The 27,925-nt window shown below is 39.1% G+C and overlaps 2 protein-coding genes across 6 annotated transcripts in view; one reads left to right on the plus strand and one right to left on the minus strand.

Moving 5' to 3' along the window:
* AIDA (axin interactor, dorsalization associated) overlaps nucleotides 1–16,636 on the plus strand; it is a 35,085-nt gene extending 18,449 nt beyond the window's left edge. Inside the window, exons 5-10 of the mRNA XM_032466645.1 lie at nucleotides 881–944; nucleotides 1,253–1,359; nucleotides 10,823–10,945; nucleotides 12,769–12,891; nucleotides 14,551–14,668; nucleotides 14,781–16,636. Of these exons, the coding sequence (XP_032322536.1) occupies nucleotides 881–944; nucleotides 1,253–1,359; nucleotides 10,823–10,945; nucleotides 12,769–12,891; nucleotides 14,551–14,668; nucleotides 14,781–14,877 (632 nt within the window). The 3' untranslated portion in view covers nucleotides 14,878–16,636. The remainder of the gene's footprint in view (nucleotides 1–880; nucleotides 945–1,252; nucleotides 1,360–10,822; nucleotides 10,946–12,768; nucleotides 12,892–14,550; nucleotides 14,669–14,780) is intronic.
* Nucleotides 16,637–18,175: 1,539 nt separating this feature from the next.
* The window catches only part of MIA3 (MIA SH3 domain ER export factor 3), a 47,249-nt gene continuing 37,499 nt past the window's right edge, over nucleotides 18,176–27,925 (minus strand). For 2 of the 5 annotated variants that reach the window (XM_032466638.1, XM_014562125.2), the window contains 10 exons: nucleotides 25,319–25,420; nucleotides 24,580–24,640; nucleotides 24,451–24,486; nucleotides 24,304–24,371; nucleotides 24,078–24,178; nucleotides 23,766–23,903; nucleotides 22,419–22,487; nucleotides 22,214–22,293; nucleotides 20,376–20,526; nucleotides 18,810–19,363 (listed from right to left, as the gene is read on the minus strand). In XM_032466638.1, the coding sequence (XP_032322529.1) occupies nucleotides 19,059–19,363; nucleotides 20,376–20,526; nucleotides 22,214–22,293; nucleotides 22,419–22,487; nucleotides 23,766–23,903; nucleotides 24,078–24,178; nucleotides 24,304–24,371; nucleotides 24,451–24,486; nucleotides 24,580–24,640; nucleotides 25,319–25,420 (1,111 nt within the window). In that variant the 3' untranslated portion in view covers nucleotides 18,810–19,058. Of the gene's footprint in view, nucleotides 19,364–20,375; nucleotides 20,527–21,998; nucleotides 22,071–22,213; nucleotides 22,294–22,418; nucleotides 22,488–23,765; nucleotides 23,904–24,077; nucleotides 24,179–24,303; nucleotides 24,372–24,450; nucleotides 24,487–24,579; nucleotides 24,641–25,318; nucleotides 25,421–27,925 lie in introns of all 5 variants that reach the window. The other 3 variants (XM_032466637.1, XM_032466640.1, XM_032466639.1) reach the window with 3 other exon arrangements.

A 27,925-nucleotide genomic window follows, 5' to 3' on the forward strand; every position in this document is an offset into this window, starting at 1 on the left:
GCTCTGAACTGCAAGACTCCAAAACTAGAGAGACTGAATTAGTTGTGTACGAAATCCCAGGAACATTTTGGATTGCCCTGTTTATGCCATTACTTCACCCTCATATAATTTCAGATAGTTACTCGGACTCCGCACAGCCAGATGTGAAGCACTGAATTACATACAGTACCTCTCCAAATGTAGGCAGAGCTGTAGAACATCTCTCTTTAAGTGTACATGCCAGGACATAATCACTGACCACAGCCATAATACAGGAGGTGGTACCATGCTGTTTGAAGACTTCTTTTGAGGATAAATCCCTCTTTGTGTGTGTGTGTGTACACCCATATGAATATATGTACATATATGCATGTATATATTACATATATAATAAACGATTATAAAAGACGTATGAGAATGATAACCTCACTACTGCAAATTTTACCACTTTTAGGAAGTTGAGGGGAAATCAAATCAGGACCTGGAGTAAGATGTGCCCCTGTACCTCTCACTGGCCAGGCTTGACACCGATCTTTTAAAGTATTCCAGGAGGAGTTAGTCTGTTTTCTCTGGTTCCCCGTGTCTCCCCTTGGACTTTGTACATAGAAGAATTATTTTGGGGTTCGTTTTCCTGAGGGCTGTGAGACTCTGGAAGTTACTGTCCGTGGAGATCTGACAGTACTCTGAAATTGCTAGTGTTTGGAGCACACGATGGATGTTTTCACTTTGCTAAGACTTCCAGTGGACAAATGTACTGTGGCTCTAGGTGGTGACACAGTTAGGAATTTTTTTTAAAAAGTATTAATAGGCAAAGTAAACTTGATTAAAAATCAGTCATTTGTAATAAAAGTTTTTATTTTGATTCCTTGAAGAATTCATGTCTTTCTCTTTTTAATTCTAGTCCTAAAGAATATTCTTACATATAATAAAGAATTCCCGTTTGATGTTCAGCCTGTCCCCTTAAGGTAAAATAGATAAGCACCAATATTTGTTTTCTTATTGTATCATCTTATTTTATACCTATTTTTCAGGTATTTCTGGATTTTTTTATATCAATGTTGGTATCATCAATATCATTGATAGCAATATATTAACACTTTTAATTGACACAACATTGTAAACTGACTATACTTCAATAAAAATATATTAAAAAAACATTTTTATGTCAGCATTTTTTTATATCAACATTTTGCCTAGGAAATGAGTAGCTATGAGGCTTCTCTAGTATATTTAGTTTTGTAGCTCACTATTTTTTCTGACTTTTTGCATGTAGAAGAATTTTAGCACCTGGTGAAGAAGAGAATTTGGAATTTGAAGAAGAAGATGAAGAGGGTGGTGCTGGAGCAGGGTCTCCTGATTCCTTTCCTGCTAGAGTTCCTGGTAGGTATCACTTGTTAAAAATACACATTACTTAACTCAGTCCAAGGTCCAGGTGTTTGGAACTTAGTTTGGTACTTGCTAGTGGGGAGTAAAACTTCTCCAGGGCTCGTGCCATCTTAAGTAAATTTTTATGGTCATAAAATTATGGTCATATTATCGGCAGTGGCTGTTTTATAAGTACAGTCTAAAAGTATATTTCTGTGTGTGTCGAGGTCCCAGAGACCACCCTCAGTTCCCTGATTCACTAGGAGGACTCCCAGGACTCAGCGTGCCCTTGTGCTCACAGCTGTGGTTTACTGCAGGGGAAAAATACAGGAACACAGTCAGCAAAGGGAAAAGGTACAGGAGCAAAGTCTGGAGGAAACCAAGTGCAAGCTGTCAGGAGTCCTCTCCCAGTGGAGTCACATAGCTTGTGCTTAATTCCTCTGGCAGCAAATTTTAACACCACATGTGAGACGTCCCCTGGGGAAGCATGTTGGAGACTCCGGGGCTCAGAGCTGCTACTGGGCGCTGACCACATAGGCACCCTCTGCCCAGCACTGACCGGAATTCCAGACCCCAGGAGGAAGGAAGCTGTTTAGCATGAACCATCTTGTTTGCCCAAATAGCTTAGGCATAGTGACCATTCTTATCAGGGAGGGGGTGGGGAGAACCCTCCCAAAATCCAGATCCCCAGACTCTATAGTCAGGGGCCAACCTTGAAATCAGGCCTTTCTAATAATAACCATCTCAGGCTTGCTTTGCTCCTCTTTTCTGCACACGAGGTGAGCACTTCTTTAATTCATCAAGTCGTGCTTGCTAACAATTAGACCCAAGGAGGACGGGTCCTGAGCAGATGCCCTTGCCTTCCCGTCTCGTTTTAGGAAAGCAAATAATGTACAGCAAGCCTTTTGTATTTACAGACGATCTGGGTGAGGACCTTGCCTCCCTGTGAGTGACCGAGGCAGGCACCCTGGATACATTTCCTGCCTCTCCCAGTTACTGTTCTGCTCCGTTCTGTTCTTGTACAGCACACAGTTTTCTTTTCTGATAAACTAGTTCACTTTCGGAAGTATAGTAATGGGCTGTAATATTGTGATACATTTTAAAGTAGACTCCAGAAGCTTTAAAGTACAGTTATATACAGTTAATGTGTCATCCAGATAACTTTCTTGCTAATAAAAATACAGGCATACCTTGGAGATTTTGCAGGTTCCAGGCCACCACAGTTTTAAAGTAGGTTTTGCAAGAAAGCAAGTCCTGTGAGTTTTTTGGTTTCCCAGTGCATTTAAAAGTTATGTGTGCACTATACTGTGGTCTGTTAAGTTTGCATGATGTCTAAAATGCACATACCTTAGTTAAAAAATGCTTTATGGCTAAAAAGAAGCTAACCATCATCTAAGCCTTCAATGAGGCGTGTCTTTTTGCTGGTAGAGGGTCTTGTCTTGATGTTGATGGCTGCTGACTGATCAGCAGTGGCTGCTGATGGTTGAGATGGCTGTGACAACTTCTTAAAATAAGACAACAGTGAAGTTTGCCATCTAAATTGACTCCTCTCTCAGACAGTTTCTCTGTAGCATGCAATGCTGTTTGCTACCATTTTACTCATAGTAGAACTTCTTTCAAAATTGAAATCAATTCTCTCAAACCCTGCCACTGCTGCATCAACTAAGTTAACGTAATATTCTAATTTTTTTGCTCTCATTTCAATAATCTTCATAGCGTCTTCACCAGGAGTAGATTCCATCTCAGGAAAACCACTTTCTTTGCTCATTCATAAGACAACACCTCCTCTGCTAAAGTCTTACTGTGAGATTGCAGCCTCTGCTTCTAATTCTCGTCCTCTTGCCTTTTCCACCACGTCTGCAGTTACAGTACTCACATCAGAGATCACTGACCACGGATCACTGTAACAAATATAATAATAGTGAAAAGTTTGAAATAATGCCAGGATTATCAAAATGTGGAAACACAGAGACACAGAATTAGCAAACTCTATTGAAGAGAATGGCACTGACAGGCTTGCTCAGTGCAGGGCTGCCACAAACCTTCGATTTGTAAAAAATGTACCATGTGCAGAGTGTAATAAAGTGAAGCACAGTAAAGTAATACAATAATAATACTAATACTGCAGTGTCTCCAGTACCGCTTGGAGAGGAGGCGTTATTGGGTAGGAGCAGCAGACTCGAACCAACAGACACCAGACTTGGTCTAATCTCTATTACTGGTTGCACCTATTCTTAAACCTGTCTGAACCTCCATTTCTTTATCTATAAAATGGGATGATAATAGTGTCTAACTCAAGGTTTCCGTGAAGATTACACAGGGTACTGCATATAAACCTTTTAGCCCAGCCCCTGGCAGATCCTGAATCTTAGTGAGGTGGTTATTCTCATCATCATCACCTTCCAGTGGAGATAACAGTGCCTACACTGTAGGATCGTTGGGGAAATCACAGGCACTACAGATGGGAGCTGTTACTGTTAGTAATGTTTCTTTGGTATGAGGGCATTATTCCTGGTGTTCCTTGCTTTATGAAGAGAGAGGTGTATTTTTCTTTTGTCATACGTGTAGGAAATTTCAAAATTGCTGAGATGGTGAGAGAAATCATCTTGCTGTTTGACTGACTAGTTGTTATTCCCTTTTCAAACCACATGTTGTATTGTAGTTGCTGTAGCTTCCAGGATTGTAAACTTTTATCTGATTTGGTTGTTTGCTCGCTTGCTGTACTTCCGTAGCAAACAGGATCCCTAAAACAGATGATGTAAACCACGAAACAGACAGATTGAGGTCTTTACGGGTTCAGGTTGTTGAGCTGAAAAGAAACTTCTGCCATAAATTAAATCCATTTGCTATATAAGATTAAGCCCAAACGGAATAGATTTTTGTGTTCTGATATAACACTGCAGTATTTCATGTCATAGGTACAGAAAGCTTACTGAACCCTTCTGTTCTCTGAATTTCTCTTCCAGAAGAGCACATGTCGTTTACTCAGCTGTATTGAGTTTGGGATCATTACTGTCCAGGGCCTAGGAGTGTCATTAAGAAATAACTTGTAAAATTGTGTTCATTGAAATAGCAAGATCACATGGAACTTTTAACAACTGTAAAGTAGGGAACATTTTCTTTTCTTTGTTACTCTAAGAGAATCCAAGATTTCAGTAATGCCTTGGCTGTGTCTGCATTTTGGTGGCAAGGTGGTTCTAGGAATTGTGACTTGTTTCCTTTTAATTTATTATCTTTGTTTTTATATAATTCATTGAATTGTAAGTTTGTCGTGACCTTTTTTTAAGGCCTGAACATTTATTGGCAGTGTTCACTATAAAGGTATTAAAATCGTAAGCCCAAGAAATACAAATTTAAAAAATAGCCCAAGACACAAATTTCAAGATTTTCTTGCTGAATGACATAATTAAACTCAAACACAGGCTTAGCAGTTTCAAAATTACACAAATGTGTTGGTTTCTAGAGCTCTTACATAGGCTTAAATATGCATAAAAACGTTTACTTTTGAAACTAAGAAAATGAAATTTACCTGTTCGATGTGAAACCTGTGCTTGGTTTTTGCTGCACAAGTACTCAGTTCTGAGTTGAACTTGAGAGATAAGCAAATGTGTATTTCTTTTTCAGATAAAATGAGATGTTTTCTTGCTCATTCATATGAGAAGTTGAAAATTGCAACAGAAATGTTCAGTGCTTTCCTCTGAATATCACAGAAATACTTCACAGAAATCCAGAGCATGTCTAGGGGCCCAGCGGTAAATATTATCATAAGTGTACAGTTAGACCACAGCTCCCGAAGTTTTTCTCATCTCCCTAATTTGTCAAGTGCTCAGGCTAGGCAGAAGAATCAGAGAAAGCCTTCCTCACCCAGGCATTTATTTGTGTATAAAGGGAAGGAAAATACGCTGATTTTGTCCTCTAGTTCTCCAGGCTGGTTTTTCGTAAGATTTGAGACTTACTGATATTTTTCCTCGCTCTCAGGCCTAAACAGTTTTGGAAACATTTCAAAATTTCCTTTTACAACTGATTTTTTTTTTCCTTATAAATCCAAGAATCCTATTACTTGAAGTTAAAGGGTTTTCTTCGGAGCTTTGCAGAGACTGGTTCATATGAAACGTCTGTTAAATAGACTGTGGTCTGCAGCCCTCATCTTCAAAGCACCCAGCCACATCCGGCCTGTTCTTTCTTGAAAGTACTCTGGCAACTCAGCCTTTCAACTCAGACACCTGTGGGGAACTCCTCCTTGCCCTCTGTGGGGAGTGATGGATTGCCCTTTTCAAACTAGCATTTCTGCATGCAGCATATGCCCACTGACTCATTCCAGACTGTGGATGTGTGTTTATTAAATTACTTTTTTTCAAAATGTGATATAGTGACACTTGTAAGTCAATCATGTGTGATGGGTTAAATGACATATTTCTGGTAACAGAAAGACTAAAATGAAAGTAAATTTCTAGTAGCTCTTAATAAAGAAAATTAAATAGGAGTCAGTGTACCAATACACTCACGTATGCAAACAACTTTAATCAGGTATGATTTTTAATTTCACAGACCTAGATAAAATATTACTGAAATGATAATGGCCCCTAAGATTCTTGTCAAACTTTTAAAGCAATTTTTAAAATGAAGAAACTTCTTAGAAGTTTTCACTCTTTCTCTTGAAAGGAACCCATGTTCCTCATTAGCTACACAATAAATTACTAGCTAAAAGAAATTATGTATATATATTCAAATATTTTACCACAATTTCTACCTCTAAATTGAATTCAGTATTTCAAAACAAATAAATGGCCCTTCCATAACTTTTTCTCTATATGCAATGTCAACTGCCAAGGTTCTCTGTTGCCAGAATTTGAAGATACATTTAATGAATTGTCTACTATCAACCAAATATTGTGGCCAGTTTGATCAATATCATTATCTTAAATTGTGTTTAAAATTATCCCCAAATAACAAGTATTTTTCTTGAAAGAAAAACGTGATACTTACATGCAAAGCATTACCATGTATGTCCTTTTGTGTTTTACACTTTAGCAGCACAAAGAAATGTGCACTTTAAAAAATACAGTTGGATGACAAAGAGAATCTGCATCAGTCATACTGGATATGTGAATACAGTTACAAGTATGATAAATCTAAAGCAATAAAAACTAACAAGAATATATGTATTATCACACATACATGATACTGCTTAGTCTACATTTTAGACACCTAATTGAACTCTGCTCTAAGTGTGGATAAAAAAATCATTTACTTCTTGTTAGTGATATTTAATTTCCAAAGCACCAAGGCAAAATAAGGACAAGCTCACCTCTCACTGTAGAACCAATGCCTGTGGGAACATCTGCACAATAGCACATGAAAATTAAGCAAATAATATTACTTAATAAGTAAACTCAAATCAGAGTGTTTTCAAAAGATGTAATCCTCGGTAGTTTTCCAAGACGGTGTTACCTCTTTAGGATTCTAGTCTAGGTGATGATAGACTATTTGGAACAAAGACTATCGTGCTATTTCCTGATTTAGACCAGAAGGAGAAATCATATGAGGACAGGGTCTTAAAGGATTTCACTGACTTCAGTTTCCCTGTAACCTCTGTTTTCTTCTATGGACTTAACAGAGACTCCTGGTCCCTGGGCTGGCGATCTGTTCATAGTCTGGTTCTCCATAGTCTCTCTTGTCCAGAGGTCTTGGCCCCATACTAACTAGTCAGTGTGGGGAGAGCCTCCTTATGCTGGGATCTGCATTGTTAGCAGCTTCCCTTGGAGCAGAGAAGTTGTAGGTGAAGGGGGAGGGGCCACAGTTGCTCCTCCATTTCTTCCAGTGCCGGTCAGGAGGGAGGTGGTGTGGATCCTGGATGCTGCACCGGCACTCTGGAGACGAGATGCCCGGCACGTGCCACCACCTCCCCCACCCCCGGTGGCAGAGGCTATAATAGACTCAGCTGAGAGCCTGCGCTCTTGCTCGGTCATTTTCACAATGTAAAAAAAAATAATAATAATCTGGAGAGAATTGGTCTTTGTTAAATAAACATAGCTATTTTTATGATACCATCCAGAACATCTTTTCATTTCATCTGCAAGAGTTGACAATAATATCTCTCTGTGAAGAAAGCCATGAGTTGACAGTGTCAGGATGTTCTGTTTCTATAAGAAGGGGGCCAGCTGTCATTGGACACCCCGGTGCAGATGCCGCTGTGGTTCTTCAGAGACAGGGATGAAGACTGGACTCTGAAGCCATCCTGGCCCCGGCTTGTTTGGGGCCTTTGCAGCAGGAAAAAGTTTTCTTGATTTTCACCACCATTTATAGAGCTCGCAAATGCTACAGTGTGACATTTATTGGCTAAACCTGTAGGCTCAATAGTGAAGCTATTTTTATAGTTTTGTCACAAAACGTCTCCAGCATCATGTGAGATGTCGCCAGTGTCCACTTACTGCTCATTAGAGCGGAGCCTTTTACATTTCTTACGCTGAATCTTGTCCTAAACACTTACTGTAATTTCACGTTGGCACCGTCAGATTCCCACCACTGCGACTTCTTTTTCTGCACGTTAAATTTTGCTGCTCAGTAATTTGCTTTCTAAGCCTTTAAAACTGAATGACTTTTAGAAGAAAACTCTACTCTGTTTAAGTGGCTATTAGAATCTCACAATACCAGCACCTTTGCTTGTCAGTGGTTGTGATTTGTAGTTAAGTGCCTTTTTAATTTTTCTGAATCTGTTCTGCATTCATACGTTGTTTTGCACAGTAGACGCACTGTGGAATAGGAGAACTTGGATTGCCACTCCAAATACAACCTATTGGTAAATAGTTTTCATCATCCAGATGGACTTTGGTTTGTCCCCTTTGCACTAGTGCAGTAAAATGACCCTGGAGCTTAAGAGTCATTGCTGTTACCTAATCAGAATTGTCTGGAGACTTAGGCTTGGAATCCTCCTCTCCTGGCTCAGACCTGTTCTTCAAGAGCCACAGTGAATAAATAATTCCTTCTGGTTTTCTTTGACAGCAGTAGGACATGTTTGCTCCTGTTGATGGTGCAAAGGGGAGGTTGGGCAGCTAAATCGGAGATGCTGGCATCATCATTAGGCTGCCTTCCTCTGTGCATTGTTGAGCTCACCAGCGACCAATGGCTGTGTCTTTCTCACCTAGAAAACTAGGAATGGATCCAACCAAATGAACACGGTCCTACTGCCCACTGCCGTACGAGGCTCAAAGACCTGGAACGGAATTGCCGTAGGGACTGCCAGGCTCTGTCCATCACAGGGAACGTGCATTGCTCAGTGCACAAAGCTCAGGCAGCATTTATTCTTTCTGAATCACCCTCTTTTGTGGAGCTCCTAGCCACTGGTCAAGCACACCCCTAGGATTTTACAGAACCCTGGTTGAGAAATCCTGGTTTACACAATTAGCTGTAGCATCTCGACAGCTGTTGTGTTATAACATGGAAATGCAAAGGGCTAAACATAGTTAAGACTCTTGAAGAATAACGTCGAGGCGGGAGAGTTTGCGTAACCAAATGTGAAGACTGTTTATAAAGCTCTGGTAACCCAGACACTTGTGGTGGTGGTGCAGGGATAAGATAGAGTCCAGTGAGAGAGAATAGGGAGCTGAGAGACAGACCCACACTTGGCTTACGATCAGGGTGGCGCTGCAGATCAATGGGTGAAATGACAGTCTATTAAACAGTAGCTCTGGGACAACTGAGTATCCATGTGGAAAAAGAATGACTCCTACCACACAGCCAAAAATTAATTCTACGTGGATTAAGAAATTTGAATATATTAAGACTTTATCAAAATCAGAAGACACCATAAACAGAGCAAAGACATTCTGAACGTGCAAAACTAATCTTGGTGTTAAAAGTCAAGAATAGTTCTTATCTCTTGGGGGAGAGAGTGATTTGGGTGTGTGTTGGGGTCACAAGTCAGGCTCCTAGGATGCTGGTAATGTCTTTCCTGCATATGGCGGTAGTCACACAGATGTGTTCGTTTTGTGAAAATTCATTAAGCTGTACTTAGAATTTGTATACTTTTTAATGTTACCCTTCAATATAAAGATTTTTTTAAAAAAGGAAAGCCGCTGAGAAACTTACTTGTAGAACATGTTATCCTACAAAAAGCTTATTTCAAAATACTAGAGAGCTCTTACAAATCAGTAAGATAAAAGGTGAACATTTCAATAGCAAAATGGGCAAAATAATTGAACACACCCTTCAGAAAAAGGGAAATCCAAATGCTCATTTTAAAATGAAAAGGTGTTCAGCCTCATTAATCACTGGAGAAATGCACTTAAAACTAGATTGGCATTTCTCCACACCTAAATTGGCTAAAAAGAACTTGGCAACCCCAAGAGCTAGTGAGGATGTGGAGCAATGGGAATTGTGCTGGGTGTAAAATTCAAATTTTATTTTTGAAATCGTATTGAATACTGCTTTGAATGCCACATATTAGTTTTTCTACATTTTATACGCCTACCTTTTCTTTGATAAGTATCTCTAGTTAAGCCTCTTGGATTTCTTAAGTGATTTTCTAGTTTTCATGTCATAAAACTCACTCTTTGTAAGTGTACGACTCAGTGACTTCTGATAAATCTGTAGTGTTGTGGCATCTATCAGTTTGATCCAGTTTGAAAACATTTTCATCACCCTCTGAATTTCCCTCAAGCAGATTGGCAGTCAGTTAGATGTAATCAATTTTGAACGTGGTCAGTCGATTCACGTACTTCAAATACTTCATCATTAAAAGTAGGACAACACAGTGTTGGATACAAACTTGAAGAAGGTCAACCAAAGTTCTTTATAAATGTCAGGCTCTATAGTTTGTGGTACCATATACATATTAAATTAAAATCAACTTGTTTTTGTATCTGTTCTCCATAGATTATTTGATATAAATGAACAAACTGTACAATTGATTCTCCATGTCATTTTCTTGGTGAGGATGCTCTTGTGTGGGTCTGGGTGGTGGTTTTCAGTTTTAAAAAATTTACTTGCTATATGGAACAGATTTCAAACATAATTGCCCATGTTGTTTCATGTGGCATTCTCAGGACTGATTTCTGAGAGAATAGATCATACAAAACAGGATAAAGAAAGGAGTAGAAAATTAGGCTGAAAATTATTCCATTAAAATATCAAATTATAAGTTTTCCCCCATCAATAGTAACTAAAAGATTTGTCAATTGATTCTGGTATTAAATTTCTCAAACTTTAGGATCATGTCACAAATTTTTAACACACTTGAATTAGTCATTTATGCCTTAGTGTTGAATATGAAGTATGAAAGTGTAGATGTATCGTGTGTCTAATTAAATATTTGTCTGAAAAGAATGACATCAAGTGTTTGGGACTTTTGGAAACCAAAATAATGCCTGGCTAGCTACTAAGCCGGTTAAGAGCAAAGCTGTATCTCTCCATGTTGTTGAAACATTTGCTCTGGACTTACTGGTGAAGCTCATTTTTATTGTCGTTTCTCTGTTGCCAGGTACTTTACTACCAAGGTTGCCGTCAGAACCAGGAATGACGTTACTCACTATCAGAATTGAGAAAATCGGCCTGAAAGACGCCGGGCAGTGCATTGATCCCTACATCACAGTCAGTGTAAAAGGTAAAGCACTGTGTCTGCCTGTCTTCCTTCTAGCGAATTTTACGTCGCTTCGCATCTGGCACTTTTTCTTGGTGGGAGTGGGGGCCGTTTTGTATGTGACAGCTCATTTTAGTTCATTCTACAGTGAGGCCGAACCCCTGGGAAGAGGCTGTGTTATTCCTTCACTGAACATTTCTGAGGATTTACTGACAGTATTTTCCTGTCTATAACTTACACTTGTGTTTGCTTTCGGGCTTTTCTCTGAGTATGTCTTTTTATTCTTAATATTCCATCAAGGGTGCTGACTAGACAGACACACTTTAGCAGCAGATACATCCTTCAGGAAACAGGTTGGAAAAATGTCCCCACCTGCCAAGGGTGTGTGGTTTTCTTTGCAAAGCCCTCCTGTTTCCCCATGCCTCTACTTTTGGGCCCTCCAGTTCCTGACCAGGAGAGGTTTGTACATAGGGGAGCCCTGCAGAGGTGGGTGAGCATCGGGCCTTTGATGAACCACAGGTGGAGACAGGGAAATAGCATGCATCCATAAACATCCACACCCTGAACGTAATCCTGTGGGACATTAGGCAGGTAATGTATTTCTTACCCTTAACTATGTTACCATCATTATTAAGCAGGATTACACTTAGGATTTGTTATTTTCTACTATCCAAGGTGGCAGAACGCTTACTCCTTGAAAATGACCTTTTTGGTCATTGGTTTAAGAGAGGGAAACCACAGTGGTTGAATTCTTTTGTTGTTGCCGTGCATTTTATACAGGATTTTGTTTGTAAAGCGTTCAACAGTCTTTTAAAAATAATCACTGTGTGACTGAGGATGAAGTTGTCCTACTATTTATTATTCAGAAGTAACTGCACAGTTAACCCAATGTACAATTAATAACCTGCAATTTGAGACAAATCAAAGAAACAGATGTGGACTGAAATTAAATGGAGGGAACTACCAATCATAGAAACATTCAGACCCATGGGTTCATTAGTAATAATGAATAAAAAGGGTTTCTTTTTAAATAAAAAAGGATTTCAGCCACAGAGAAGAATTTTGACATGGAGAGATTGTGATGCACAGCACCAGTGCCGGGATACTTTAACTTCTGATGTTAATTGGTTCTCAAATCCATGGTCTACAGGACAGTGTTTATAGCCTGCATTGTTTGATAGGCCATTCACAAAACTGCATCTCTCATTAGGGAATGAACACTATAAAATACAAAAAATGCAGTGATAATGTGGTAGATGTTATGTTACCTTTGCATGCACTTTGAACTGAAACATGTTTTATGTAAATATCTTCAGAAACTGAAAAATCAAATGTTCTAGTTTGTTTTAAGGTCCCTAGGATGGGTCTGTTGAATAATACATAAACACTGAGCAGTCATCAAATGAGTCTGTTGAATTTGATTAAATTGGATAATTCCTGGCTCCAGAAATTACAGCCATGTATCACACATGGTACACCATCTGGTCGTTGTGAAGTTTGGGAAACAGCGGTAGGGGCACCATTGTGGATATTGTTACTCACATTCCAAAATGCAATTCACAAAAATGTACTGGCCTACCCCCTCGGAAGACACCTCCTGACGATGAGGATCCAACTTTGTTGTCTGTACGGAGGCTTCCCCCTCCCATCCGCTCGGCTCCCTCCACGTGGTCTCTGGAAACCAGCCCCTTCCGGTACCTGCTCACACCAGATGTGAGTTTCTATCAGCCTGAGTGTCTCCTCTCAGCTTTTGCCCCTTCAGGAAACACAGCCCTCTGCAGTTCCTTTGCAGGTTTAAGCCTCTTGTGTTTGGAGGCTCTAGGCAGACACTGTTTTTTCCACTCTAGATCTGAACGGCATAGATTTAACTCCCGTGCAAGATACTCCTGTGGCTTCAAGAAAAGAAGATACGTATGTTCATTTTAACGTGGACATTGAGCTCCAGAAGCATGTTGAAAAGTTAACCAAAGGTTTGTGATGCGAAAAGTAGAACTATATTTAGAATCTGACTCTTCATTTTCTCCAGCCGTGAATGTGTTATGTACAGTAACTGTGTTTTACCTGAGACTGACGCTAAGGAGTATACTTCATGTTTGTAAGCATTTCAGTTAATCTGCCCAGGCTGTTCTCATTTTACATTTTGCTCTCCTAAATGCCATAAGGCCCAGAGCTACGCATACCAGGAATGCAGGAAATGCATTGCCTACTAATGCTGCAGATGAATAATCTTTTTTAACTTCCTTAAAGTGATGGTATCATATTTGGACTTTAATCTTGTTTTCCAGTGTGACTTTATTTTCACATTTATTCAGACCTCCAATAGTCATGACGACAAGGAGACAGGTTCCATAGCTGGAGAGGCTAAGAAACGTGATCTGCTGTCTTAAAAAAATCTGTGAGGTTTTTTAATAAACAAATGCTTCTGCTGTTGCCATGTGAGTGGAGAAGCTCCCCCTTTGTGGACGTGGCAGGGCCATACACCTGGGGACGGGAGGTCACCAGTCACCTAACAATTGTAATCCCTTTGTCTGTGTAGTAGATACCAAACATGCCCACCTGTCCCTCACCCACACCCCCCTGTCTCCTGAGCCATTGTATTCTCTTTCCACCCTTGACATGTGAAGCGCTCGTGGGGACCGAGGTGCCAGGACTGCACACACATTTCTGAACATTGTGAAACTCTTAGTCACTTGTGACTTTTGTCATCAGTGAAAGTATCAGATGTACGTTGATTGATTATAAAAGCAAGGCAAGACCCAGCAGCCTTCTGGTTGAGGCCGTGTTAGTAAGTAGCCAGTTAAGAGTGAGACCCTGGCTTCCTTGCATCTCTTTCCTGGCCTCCTTTAGAAATGAATTGTTCTTGGCAACGTTGATGAGGCAGTTTATTGTTCTTTTAGCTGTTTTCTGTGGGGAGATGGAGAGAGCTTCTCTGTTGGGCTTTGAGGAGAGAAATCTAAGGTTTTCATTACCACTTGCTCACTGGGGGAGAGGGAGGGGTGGCAGGCTTTAAACCCTTGTCTTCTATGGTGCTGTCTTTACGCAAATCATGTGTCATTCCAGGAAAAACAAAACCCTGCTTTGGGCACTGAAAAAGGTATTAGGGAATAGATAGCATTTAAAAACTGAACCAGCACATGATTCATACTGTTTGAACTCAAAAACACCCCAAAATTGAATTTTTGAGTTAATTGTTTTCAAGGGGAGAAATGATTTAAGCTTGGATTTTTTGATGAACTCTTTTACGTGTCTTTTTATTTAATGAGTTTCTATGAGTAATGTTAATACTTAACAAGTATCTTTTGTTCTTTTTTGTAATATTTATTATTTTCTATTCTCAATAGTTTATAACTCTGTATATGAACTTATTTACATTCAGAGCCATTCTGGCTCAGGAAGTTTTGCTCTGCCTTGTAGAACTGGGTGATACGGAGACATACCCCTCCATTCAGGTACAGAGAAGTTTGGGGTGACAACCACAGCCATTTGTATCATCAGAGAGCTTGTTTGACAAAGGGTACTTTGTAAAATTATGATCATTGTTGCTTTGTTCATAGGCTTCCAGTGATCAAAGAAAATGTATTGACTGTAAACATGCTGTCTGGCTGATGTGCTTTGTTTTAATTCCTTAGGTGCAGCTATTTTCTTTGAATTCAAACACTACAAGCCTAAAAAAAGGTTTACCAGCACCAAGTGTTTTGCTTTCATGGAGATGGATGAAATTAAGCCTGGGCCAATTGTAATAGAACTGTAAGTGATGCGCATAGAGATTTAGTGCTAATTAAATGGTGACTAGTATCTCTTCTTAGTATGTGACCTTCGAATAGATCAATTATCAATGGCTTTTCTGTTGTGGTTACAGATACAAGAAACCCACTGACTTTAAAAGAAAGAAATTGCAATTATTGACCAAGAAACCACTTTATCTTCATCTACATCAAACTTTGCACAAGGAGTGATCCTGACATGAATAACCTGGAACTTCTGTGAATCTTACCACTCAGTAGAAACCATCATAGCTCTGTGTAGCATATTCACCCTTCAACAGGCAGGAAGCAAGCCGGCCCCAGGCCAGCAGGCCAGAGTGAGCCCATTACAAAGCTGTACCGCAGAATTCAGAGTCCAGCACATCACTGACGTAAAAGACTCCTTTGGATACAGGCTTATTGTAGATCTTGAAACATTTTCCACTTTTCTATTAATTGTGCAATCGATTCTCTTTTCTAATTGACCACTACTCCTGCCCTGCTTCCTGGAACACTGTTGTGGGTGGGATGTGCTCGTCTTCAAACTTAATACAGCAATAAGAATGTGCTAGTTTACACATCCATTCACTTCTGCTCCAACATGCTCTTTGGTTTTTTGTTAATGTCAAACTTTGGGTTGATGTGGGGAGGACAGCATGAAACAGCTTTGAGAGGAATTGGACCGATTATGTTGCCCAAGGTCAGTCTGGAAATTTATAGGCTGCTCCTCAGAGATGGCCTAAATTCACCCTGATCTCATGGTTTTCCTGCTTAGAGAGTGTGCCTTGGCCAGATCAGTATCCCACATGGGATTCTTCCCAGGTTGTAGCTGTGATTTTTCCGGAATACCAGATCGTTTTTCTGAAAGTGAGCATATTTTCAGTCATGTTGATTAGCTTTTTTCTACATCTCACTGTTAGTCTTTCTGGTAGTGATTCTAGGGTTAAGGATGGAACAACCATCTCAGAATAATCATAAAATTTTTGATGGGTTTATGTCTTCTAAATCTTGTAATCTAAAAATAATTTGAGTCAGATGCTAACAAGATACTGCAGGAGTAACTGCTGTTTTTCTGACAACTGATTGTGAAACCTTAAAACCTGCACACCTCTTCTTACAGTGATGAGTATGCAAATCTGGAGATACTCTATTTTTTTTTATATAGGTAGATAGGATACCATTTATTTCCTATTTAGATATATTGACATTCATCCATATGGAATTATGCAGGTCATTAGCTTATTATAATTTGACTATTTACATTCTTTTGACTTAATAATGGGGCATAAATAAAACTTTCATAGTACACAGAAGGTGAATATTTGATACACAGACCATTAAGATTTGGGGTGGGCTTTCTGTGGGTTAGATGTAGAACCCACATATTGAATATTCACTGTTTTAAATGACCAGTGCTAGCATGAGGGGAGCGCGGTGCCAGTACTTGGCCTTTTTTTTAAAACTAGTGTAATTAAGCCTAGTCATACCGTTCAGTATGTTTGCTTTTGAAAATACATAACCACAGTTAAGTTCTAGCCCTTGCACTTCAAGATCTAGTCTCCACCTTCAGTTGTCTGTTAGGTCAATTCTTTTTACTATGTTGGATGTTAAAAACTGTATGAGCCTGAAGAATTCTCAACCAAATTTAGTCTTGTCTCCCACCTTGGTTAGATTAATCCCAAAATTATTCCATTCACAGTAGCTTGAGGGGATGAAGAATTTGCCTTAATAAATTTCTTTGTTGTTCACTCAACTCGTAGACTGTGAGTTGTCAGCACCCACCCACTCCACCCCCAGCCTGTGAGCTCCCCAGGGGGCAAGAAGCACATTTTCTCCTGTCATGTACATTTCCTGAGGTGCTTGGCAGCACTCTGTACCCTGTGGAGTACTCAGTACCTTTTGTTTGATGTTGCTGACAAGACCGAAAAAATAATCCCTTAAAAAACCTACTATTAAAATGTAGCAAAACTGAGATATTGTTTTCTTTTTTGTCATAGACCGTAAGACATGTATATCAAAGTGGTAACTTACATGAAGAAGCATCTGCTACCATTCAAAAGTAGATTTTGATGAACTACAAATGCCTCTCATCATTATAAAGAAGCTTAAATTGAACAGTGTGAATTGCTTAGCTTTAATTCAGCCCTGAATGAGATGACAAAACAAGTGACTGTCTCGAAGCAGTAGACACAGAATACTCCACATCCCACAAATTACTTAAATGTACTTTCCAATGGAAAAAGTCAGTTATTGGACAATAACCATGAGTATAGTAGAAATGCTTTCAGGCTGAAACATTGCTGCTCTGTAAATGAGATGATTTTAGAACAAGCCCAGAAACACAGCTGGGATGCCTTCTGAAATAGATGATACAATTTTTGAGATGGCTGAGTCTGATGTAACTGAGGGGTGATAGCCTCCTCCCCCTCCAAAGTGGCAGCCTGCCTGGGCTCTGCTGCAGAAGTGGTGCAGACAGAGGGCCCTGGGAGGCAGCGATGGTGGCGGGTTCAGAACTGCTTAGATAAGCCACAATGGAATTTCTCTACAGTTTACTCGTTTTTCAATAATATGAAATAGAGAAACACCAAAAAAGGCTTGAGAAGTTGAAAAAAAAAAAAAAAAGAGGCTCTAGATTTGGTTTTTAAAATATTTACCTTTCCTACTTCATTATCTTCCTAACTGCTATAACCTATATTTAAATACTATTTAAAATTCAAAGTTATCTTAAATTCACCATTATTTCATGTCTCACATACAACTTCTGAGTGTATCAAGCTTTTTATTTTACATGGTTAAAAATAACCCATGCTATTGATATGGAGTTTTCCCTCTTACATTTCTTCTATTCTTGGTATTAACTAGGACATGTAGATGGAATTCTCTTTTCTTAAGAAACTCCTTATATACTTGTTACGAATTTTGGACAAGTTGTCTTCTGTCAAAGGGCCGTATCTTTCTAAAGTGGTATCTTTCAGTAGTTCAGTATAAAGAAAAAATTGCTTCACAGTGAAGCGTTAGCTTCTTTGTAAGGTATTTTTAGTGGGTAAATATCCTGACAGTGATGTCGTGGTCCAGATTTCAGTAATATCACTATGTATCACAGAACTTCATTGGGAGCGTATCATCTAGCCGTGAACAGGAATATCAGCCTTTTGTAATTTTGATTTAATCTAAATCTTAAGCTTCTTGAAATATGCTATGAAGTTACTATAATGTGATGAGTTAGTTCTTAGACACACTGTTTAAAAGACATGGTGTAGTAATGGCTATAAGCATGGTACAATCCCAGATTCTCAAATTTACTGAGTTTTTAATATAAGTGCTAGCATTCAAATACTAATTTTGGAGTAATTAATCAACAAAAAGAAGTGAGTTCAGCTCAATGTTGCTGACTGAGGGCACCTTACAATCCTAAATCATTTTTTCTCATAGTATCATAGACTCTTTTGATCTTTTTTGCCACATTTCCTTGAAAACCACTGGCAAGGTACGGGAGAAATAATACTCAACATTTTTTTAAAGAAATTTTCTTATTTTCATTGTCATAACACATCATTTTCATTTTTCTGTGATGCACCCTTAATGCAAGAATGGTAAAAGCAATGGAACATCAAGTCAAACAACTCTTGCTACATGTAAACTCATACTCGGTCACTGGAAGTCACAGGAGAGCCCGGGAACACTGTGCAGAGCGGCCCGCTGACAGATTCTGTGACACGGGAGGAAGACGTCGGTGAGCCAGGGGAGCGTGCTGCCCGGCCACCCGCTTCAAGCAGTTCTGGGAGCTTGAGTTTACATGTTTCCAAAATGGTACAAGTCTCATGAGAAAACAATCCAATGAATCAACAGACACTTGGGAAATACTAATAACCAAATTTTTATGAACTATTACTACAAAGGACTTCAGCAAGAGGGGAGATAAAGTTTAGTGATCTTTTAGTAAACATTTTTAGCATAACTGTCTTTGTGACCAGATTATTTTTTTAAAAATCAAGCTTATAAATACCATTGCTCTGTATTCAACTGGTACACACTAAAAATAGGATAATAAATGGAAATACACGTTCTTATAGCATTTCCACAGGAAATGTTCATATTTTTCATGACATTCTAAATCATTTAACAGTTACATATGCTACATCAACTAAAACACAGGTATTCTTTATTGCACATTTCAAAGTTGTAAGGAGGCTCTAGCTTACAAGGTGAATTTTATTTGGGGGGAGTGATTTTTTTAATTGCTTGGCTCAAAAATGTACACTGCCAGGGCAGCTTAGTTCTAAAAACAAACCTTTTTAAAATAAGCTTTTGGATTCTGAAGCCAATGAAATCCTTTACTGTAATGAATAGTGCACAGTCCACTTTCTCTCAGACTAAAATGTCCAAGGTCATAGTTACGGGCTCTGTTTTAAAGCCTGTGAACAGTCCTGGCTGGTGCTCTGCGAGGCAGGTGGGGGCTCATCTCTAGAGCCAGAAGGCGGTAAGTCTCTTGGTGCAGGTGGAAAATCCTGGGGGCCGTGGGCTGGGGGTGGTAATCGGGTACCAGGGATAAAGTACTCTCTTGGGCCAAGAGGGCCTAAAGGTCTAAAAGGTGCGTGTCCTGGTAAAAATTCTCGAGGGTCGAGAGGCAGGTCCCGTTTTCCTGGTGGAATTCCTGGTGCATATTCCCTTAAGCCTAGTGGTGGACGCAAAACAGGACCTGGAAAAATTAAAGTCATGTAAATACATACGAACATATCTAAATGTAGATGATTCCAGGCATGTTCATCTTTAATTTCTCATACCCTTGGAAGTCAGGTGATGGCATCCCCACTCTACAGATGAGGCAAACTAATGCTTAGCAAGTGTGTTACATGCCTAAAGCCAGCCAGCCATGAAGCAACACAGGCAGGATTTAAACATGGCTCTACTGAGCTCGTGGTTTTTTTTTTCCTACTACACAGTTCTGCCATCCATCTCACAAGAGCTTGATTTGTACTTGGAAGTACCATACATCATACTAAGATGATAGATTATGAAATAAAGGCTTCACTGCAACAAAGAAATTTTGATAAGGGAAATTCCATTGTTACACTGTTATTGGTTAAAAATTCATGCAGTGGCTCAGCATGGACCTACACATGCCATCAAAATCAACGTGTCTGCCCTGCTGGGAAAGGCCCTCCAGCCCCACCTAATTAGATTCAGCAACATTCATTAGTAGCCATTAAATTCTACCTTCTCTTTAACACTTCCTTCCCATTTACTCCCAAGGTGGGGAATGATGGTTTAATCTTTGCTCCTTTTCTACTCTGTGACCCAATGCTTATGGTTCCATTATGGTAATGACAAGTTTTATGCTACATAATGTATGTATCTGTGTCCTACAGGACACCTTAAGCTCTCGGAGTTAGGACAGTTAGTTCTGTCCATTACAGAGCACGGGACGTAGCCAGAGATGTTCAAGAAACATGGGCAGAAGCAGTGTTTCTGGCTTTCTAGAACAGCCCCTTTCTCCTTGTCTATAAGAGATACCTACTGCCCATCTCAGCACAGCGAGATTATGCAGCGCCCAAGTATCCGAAGAAACCTGAGGAAAAGTTCAAGTGTGGTCAGCCAGCTTTACCCTTTCACTGCACAGCCCTGCAATAGCAACTGTTAAAATCTTAGCGAGGATTAGAGTGAAAAGATGAATACACTACAAGTCCATTACTACCATTTAATTATCGTACCAAAGGGTGGCGGCAGTGGCCGAGGCCCGAAAGGCCCGCAGAGCTGAGGAGGTGGTCCATATCGAATGGCTGGTGGTAGAGGGCCTCCCACAGGGGGGCTCATGAAGGGCGCCCCTGGAAAAGGAGGGGGCCCTTTTGCAGCCACATTAACCTGAAAAGCAGAAGTAGTGAAAGTTTTGAAATACTTGGTAAGACAGACAAAAGCACCAACACCAGTAAAAGCTAAAACCCAATGAAGCCGATGTCAGGCCCTTGTCCAAAGAGCACACAGTGCGCCCGAACTCTGCCCCGCCCATCTGTTCCCACTGACAGCTCAGGTGGGTAAACAGAATGTCTGAGGAGTGAACAGTTTCACTGTAATCGTATTATTGCTTGCATGTGCAAACAGACAGGAAAGCAGGAGGACTGTCAAAGGCTATCATTAACAGAAGCGATTCCCAAAACCAAACCACACACACTGTAATCTACTTCTAGGCCCCCCCCCCCCGCCCCCATCACAACAGCTCGCCATTTTCATATTAGGAATGGAGAGAACAAAAGGGAATGAAAAACTCATTTTCTACACATGTAATAATAGCTACTATTCAGAGTACCTTCAATTTACTCCCATATGTTATAAGATTTCATCTTGTTTTAAATAAGAGGGAACAGAGGTACAGAGAGTACTAGACAGCCTGCTAACGGTCACACAGCATGGAAGAGGCCGAGCCAGGATTCACTCTCCGTCTGACCCCAGGCCCGTGTTCTGCCACCTGTGCCTACTTCAGAGAAGTCTTGGGTCTTACCCAGGCTGCCCTGGGATAAAAAGAGCTCTCAAGAGATGTGTACTCCCGGCCCCCGCACTGGGACTCAGGGGTACTTCCCGACAGAAACAAGGTTATGTGTCCAAGTTGGCAGGCACAGCTCTAGTACCTACCTTCATTCACCAGCAACGCTGTCCTTCATATTGTGAGATAGTGACTATGTTTTCCTATGACAAATTGGGTTGGAAATTCTAAATAATTAAAATGTGTATTTTGACTTCTACACGGTAAAGCACTAAGGTATGATCAGAGGACTCACCGGTGACAGCAGCTACACAAGTCACAAGAACAGACACTTATGTGAACATAATATAAGGCTCCTGCTGGGAACTGGCACAACAGTAATTACAGATTTCCACTACTCAGTGTTTCACTTCCAGCACACATCCTGTTACCAACCTGTAACTTCAGATTATTCAAAATAGGGCTGGCCTGGTCTACCCCTGGAGATATTCTTACACAGCATGCTTCAAACAAATACATAATAATGATGGATGTATGCAATATGGAATGAACTGATTTGCCTCAGAGCACTCAACACTGAAGCACAGAATACCACCTTGGAGTGATGACTTTCCACATTTTATGGTTAATTACAACAGATGCTCTAAACAGATTAGTCACCTAACCAAAACAGGAAAAAGGAGAAAAAAACCAACCAAGCAACCAGTCAGACTTCAGCAACACTTCCAAGTCAATAATAAGATCAGTATTGCCATGCAACTTAAAGCAAAGCAGGTTAGTGTCATGCTCCTCAAATCCTTCCAAAAATACACCAAGTAAAAAGCCCAGTTCAGGTCTCAGCCTCTTAAGTACTTACTGCTACTGGATGCTCAGCGAAAGATGTACTGCTGGGAACTGAAGGGCCTTCAGGCTCGTGAGGAACAGTTGGCTTTTTCAAAAAATAAATGAGATAGTACAGATATAACAGAACACATGAAAGGGAGATGGATGAGGCAAAAAGAGAGTGGTGTAGAAAAAGCGAAATGTTTCCTGAAATACCTAATTACAACTCAAAACGACTGCAGAATTTACCTTGCCCTCATCCGTCACCTTTGAGGGGGAAGAGCTCCTTGAGCTGCTGTTCATCATGGGAGCTGCACCAGACTCTGGATCTGTGGGAGGCCAGGAACGTGATTTAGACTTATTCTGACTTGTATTCCCTTTGAAGAAGAATACGAAATCCTTCACCCACCTCCTCCACACTTGGAGACCCTTTGATGACACTTAGGTCCCTTACCTGAGGCAGGGGGCTTGTTAGATGCCTCAGACGACCATCGAGGACGAGGCAGAGGCCCGTCCATTGACCCTTGAAAAAGAAATAACAAAGCTCTTGCATGAATTTTTCAGAACAAACCGATTGTGGACAGGTCAGGATTCAACTCTACCCAAAAAGCAAGATTTAAAATGGGTCTCCCCATACATGAGAAGAAATACTTATAATTTATGCACAGACTTAAAGAATTAAAATAAGAACTATCTTGGATTGAAAGAACAGCAATAAAACCCGCACATTAATAGCACTAGTCAGGTGCTTCAAGCTACAGGCTTGATACATTGAATAAACTGATTTTTTTCTATCTATATGTAATTTGACTTTCATATCTTACCAAGCATTACAAACATATTTATATTTAGAAATAGACAACAGCATTTCATATTATAGTAATGAAAAATAGATGTACACTGCATAAATAAAGTGTTAAGGATACTTTTATAATATTCAAAAGAGAAAAAAATACCGAAAAAAAGAAGCTGTGGTGTATTTATACAATGGAATACTACTCGGCCATAAAAAATAATAAAATAATGCCATCTGCAGCAACATGGATAGACCTGGAGATTGTCATTCTAAGTGAAGTAAGCCAAAAAGAAAAAGAAAAATACCATATGATATCACTTATACATGGAATTAAAAAAAAAAAAAGACAAACTTATTTACAAAACAGAAACAGACTCATAGAAAACAAACTTATGGTTACCAGCAGGAGAAGGAAGTGGGGAAGGATAAAATGGGAGTTCAAGATTTGCAAATACTAATATATATAAAATAGATAAAGTTTATACTGTACAGCACATGGAACTGTATTCAATATCTTGTCATAACTTATGATGAAAAAGAATATGAAAATGAACATACGTATGTTCATGTATGACTGAAGTATTATGCTGTATACCAGAAATTGACACATTTAAACTGACTAGACTTCAATAAAAAAATATATATACAAAAAAAACCACAAAGAAATCCACAGAAGTCTAAAGATAAAGGCTTATACGTCACAGCAAAAAATCTAAAAAGAAACAAACAAAAATAAGTAATATTTATATGTTTACTATATATAAATATGTTTACAGTATTTGTTTTACATACATGTTTATATATGGTAAATAGTATTGTTATAATAATAAATAAGTGCTTTTTGTTCGATCTTGCAGTAGACTACTTATTCATCAAGACAAACTAAGAAATTTTCTTCTCTACACTGGACAGACCCAAATTCTAAAAATGTTGATTGTGTTAGAATTCTCAAAGAGGAAAAAAACTCTGAAACAGCTTCCTGCAAGGTAATATGTCAGTGCTCACCATATTCACTTCGAGGCATCTCTCTTCGACTGAGTGTAGCAGAGAGAGGTCTTGTGGGTGGGTCTGCCGTCGGTGGCGGGGAGCATTCTCCGCCACTCACAGGAGATGGGCCAAAGGAGCCATTCTGGCTCAGAGGACCTGAATACAATGGTGAATTGTCACCACACTGTCAATCGTTTTTTTTCTTAAGTAAACTCTTGAAATTATTTCTAGGGCATCATAAATGTTACACACGTATTACAGAATTAAAAAGTAATTAAACACATTTTTCACCATAAACTAGATTGCTGTCTTTTAAAAAGTGCTCCTTACCTCTCCGCGGAGGGTTTTGTGCACTGGGTCTTCCTGGCATTGGTTTCACAATCACAGGCTCTTCTTGCAGCATCGCCATCTTTTGGGTTAGTTCCAATAATCTTGAATACAGAGAAAGAAGGGACTTAAATGTGAAACAGAAAATCGATTCCTTATTAGATACCACACAGCACAGCCTTAAAAAAAACCCTAAAACACTGAAGACATAAGTTTCAAAATCACATACTTGTGTCTCAAATTGGCAGCTTCTCTTTTCTCTTCAGCTATAGCTCTTTCTGCAGCACGAGCTTTGAGCTATTGGAGAAAAAAAAAAAAACCAAAATAAATTGTGGTAGATTATGCACAAAATAAAGAAGAGAAAAAAAAAACTTACCCAGTTATCATGAGCTTTCTTCTCATGAGTAGCAATCTGAAAAACACCACATTAAAAAATATACTGAGTGATTTATTATAATCTGTGTTAGCAAAGAATTCTGCAGCTGTAGGACAGTGTAATTATTACCTGGTTTTTAAATGAGCGCTCTGTTTTCTGTAATTCATCCTCCATTTCTTCAATTCTCCGCCTAAGAATTAAACTTGCTTTATCACTTAAAGTACAACTGAATAAAAGTTTAAACAATCTCATCATGTTCCTTTTACTCTAACAACTGTACCATTACAGACTTCATCCATACATATAAAAACATATTTTACGTGGTTATAATGAGTACAACGGGATCAAAGCTAGTAATTTTCTTCTTTATTATTTAATAGCTGGAGATTCTGAGTTGATACATTGTAATTTCCTTAACTATTCTTCAATGTGTTCTCAAATAATCTTTTTATAAATATCTTTCTCCATAAGGCTTTTACTTCCTTTAATTATATCCGCAGAAAATTTCCCAGAGCTATGACTACTGGGTCTACCAAATGGCATAATCATTTAAATGGTTTTTAAATACATCACACAGTAAACTGCCTTCTGAAAAGAACTTCTCCAATATGTAAAATCACTCAGAAATGTTGGCATGAGCTAAGTTCTCTACAGTCCTACCAGTTTTGGGTGTAAAGAAATTTTTAACATTTTTTTCCCTTTGTTAACTTAAAATTTTTTTCTTCTCACGTTAATTAAATGTTTTAATCATTTATTTATGCTTCTGTGCTACTTTGTTCTACACAGTGTAAAAACAGGTTTAAAAAAAAAAAAAAACAACCCAACAGTTTCATCAGCCACTGACATGCTCCTTAGAAGCTGAACTCACTTGTAAGTTTTTACTTCCTCTGCCGCCAAAACTGCCTTTTCATCTGCAGCTGACAGCCGCTGCTCTCTTTCTTGCCGCTCATACTCCTCTTGACTCAATTTCCTAAAATAAAAGTTGTCAAATGAAAGTTTCTCCTTCCTGCCAGCAGTCTGTCTGAATGTCTCTATGCCACCACTCCCCATCCTCTCTACAATGCAGACATACAAAGTCATAGGGAGGAATTCAAACCTGCCATTTAGCGATAAAAAAATCAAACTTTGGCCTGTTGGCAGATCACCTACATTTTCTAACTTCTCATAATTCTCAAGAGTAAATGAAACAAATGGGAAAAACACTACGGGCCCATGGGCACTGTGTGCAAGTTTCCTGTGTCTGAGACGAGGAGAGCTCACTTTATTTTAATGTGGAAAGCCAGGGAGTAATTTCTGCTCTTATTTCTACCATGGAAAGACCTATAGTTACTTCTCTTATTTCTATCTTAGAAGGACTGTTTCTCAATCCAAGACTGGTACCATGATAAAAGCCTTTAAGAACATGTCTTCTAATTGTGCAGTTAACCACAGAACACCTCCACACGTCAGATATGGAACTCCTACTACCTATTGCAATAGAATTGCGACTAAGGAAAGAGAAAAATCCTACAGTTGGCAATGTCTGTTGGACAGAAATCTGAACTGTCCCATGATTAGCATATCATCTACCGGAAACTGACTTTAATCTACTAACCTTCGAGCTCAAAATATCCATCCACTATAACAAAGACTGCAATGGTAGCGCATGTGATAATGGTTTTAAAATTCTATTTTCTTGTTACCTTTGTACTTCTTTACGCACAGTTCTGATTCAAAAGAAACTTGAAACTTAATTTCTATGAATGAGAAGCAAAATTAGAAGAGCTACAGTAAAAAGAGTTAGTAATCAGAGAGAAAAAGGTTTGTGTGTTCTTTTGTACCTGCCCATTTATACTACTCCAGCATGTATCTTATAAATGGCTGTAATATACCTAGTAAGATGCTGAAGATAAAAATATGAACAAAAGTGCTATCCCTGCAGAGTTCACAGTTTAATGTACAAAAGATGCACAGAACAATCCTGACTCTAGCTTAGGAAGAAATGTGAGAAAACTGGGTCTTGAATAAAGATCAGAGAGAATTTTGTTTCCAGGAATGGATGAGTTAGTCTGAGAACAAATAGAACATTGGACAAAAATATAAAGAATGTGCTTGAATGCATCAGAGAGCTAATATTAGCTAATAAGCTAATATATGAGGCCAAGATCCAGTTAAAAAAAGGAAACCTCAGAATTACAAGGAAGTCTGGCATCTCAAGCCACTTCTCCCCTAGGTTTACCAATGTGCTGAAGACAGTGTAGAGATATCAGGAGGCTGAGCAGAGCTTTCAGCAGATTCCTGGGTTCACAGAAAAACAAAGTGGAGTTCAGGGCTGCCAATGAGGGGGACCCCAGTAAAAACCCTGGGCCTTAAGTTGAGACTAGAAAGAGCGATGCACTCAGAATACCAAACAGGCAATGCAGTGTCCTTTGAAGGAACTAAGCCATTTCTGAATGATTTAAATTGCTAACTGGATTAAAGTAATGATCACCTGCTAGAAATAAACTCAAATCTTTTCTGTATGAAAATAACATCATCCTAGGCTTCCAAGTTCCTCTACAATGTTTGCCACTCAATCAAAACTGATCAGGCACCCCATGAGACACTGTGATTAAAATCTATACGACAAGAGAAATGACCCACCAAGGGGTCATATAATGGAATAATCACACAGACTTTAAAATAGCTGTGCCTTATATATTCATGAAAGTAAAAGTCAAGATTTTGAATTTCAGCAAAGGATTAGAAACTGTAAAACTGAAACACAGTAACGGAAATTAAGAACTCAGTGAATGATTTTAGTAGCAGATTTGATAACTGAAGTGAGATTTTAGCACACTGGAAGCCAGGTCAGAAAAAAAAAGCATCCAGAATGAAGCAAATAAAGGTAAGAATGAAGGAAACATAGGGGAAATAATAAAAAAAGGTTTAAATGGAATCTCAGAGAAAGAGAGAATGAAGCAGCATCAATATACAAAGAATGACCCCAAAATTCAGGAGGTGCTGATAAACTCAAACAGCACAAATGCAAAAAAGGGGAGGGGAAGGAGAAGACAAACAAAAACCCCAAACACTCACATTCAGTTATTTCTGTAGAGAAGAAAACTTAAAATGAACTACAAAAGCGTATCCTTCAAAAGATACCTAACTCCAAATTTGAGATGTATATTTCAAAGATTAATTTCAAAGTATACACATCAAATAGCTATTTCTATATTCAAAACTCCCAACATCCTTGCCACAATTCCATTATATGTTTAGTCTGAATATCTGACTACATTAAGTCCAAAATTTATGATGCTATCAATATCTAGATACTCCTTTTGAAGTGTTTACTCTGTTAAGAAATCAAATCATACAAATCACTCAGGACTTCTAAAGGCCGTATTAAGAACCAGTAGAACAAATGCAAGACAAGAAAGAATGACGTAACTGACAAAAACGAAAGAAAAGTGGAATAGGCGGTGGAGCCATGGAAGCGGCAGCACCGTCAACA

Source organism: Camelus ferus, chromosome 23, assembly GCF_009834535.1.
Source record: "Camelus ferus isolate YT-003-E chromosome 23, BCGSAC_Cfer_1.0, whole genome shotgun sequence".
NCBI classification, from domain to species: Eukaryota; Metazoa; Chordata; class Mammalia; order Artiodactyla; family Camelidae; genus Camelus; species Camelus ferus.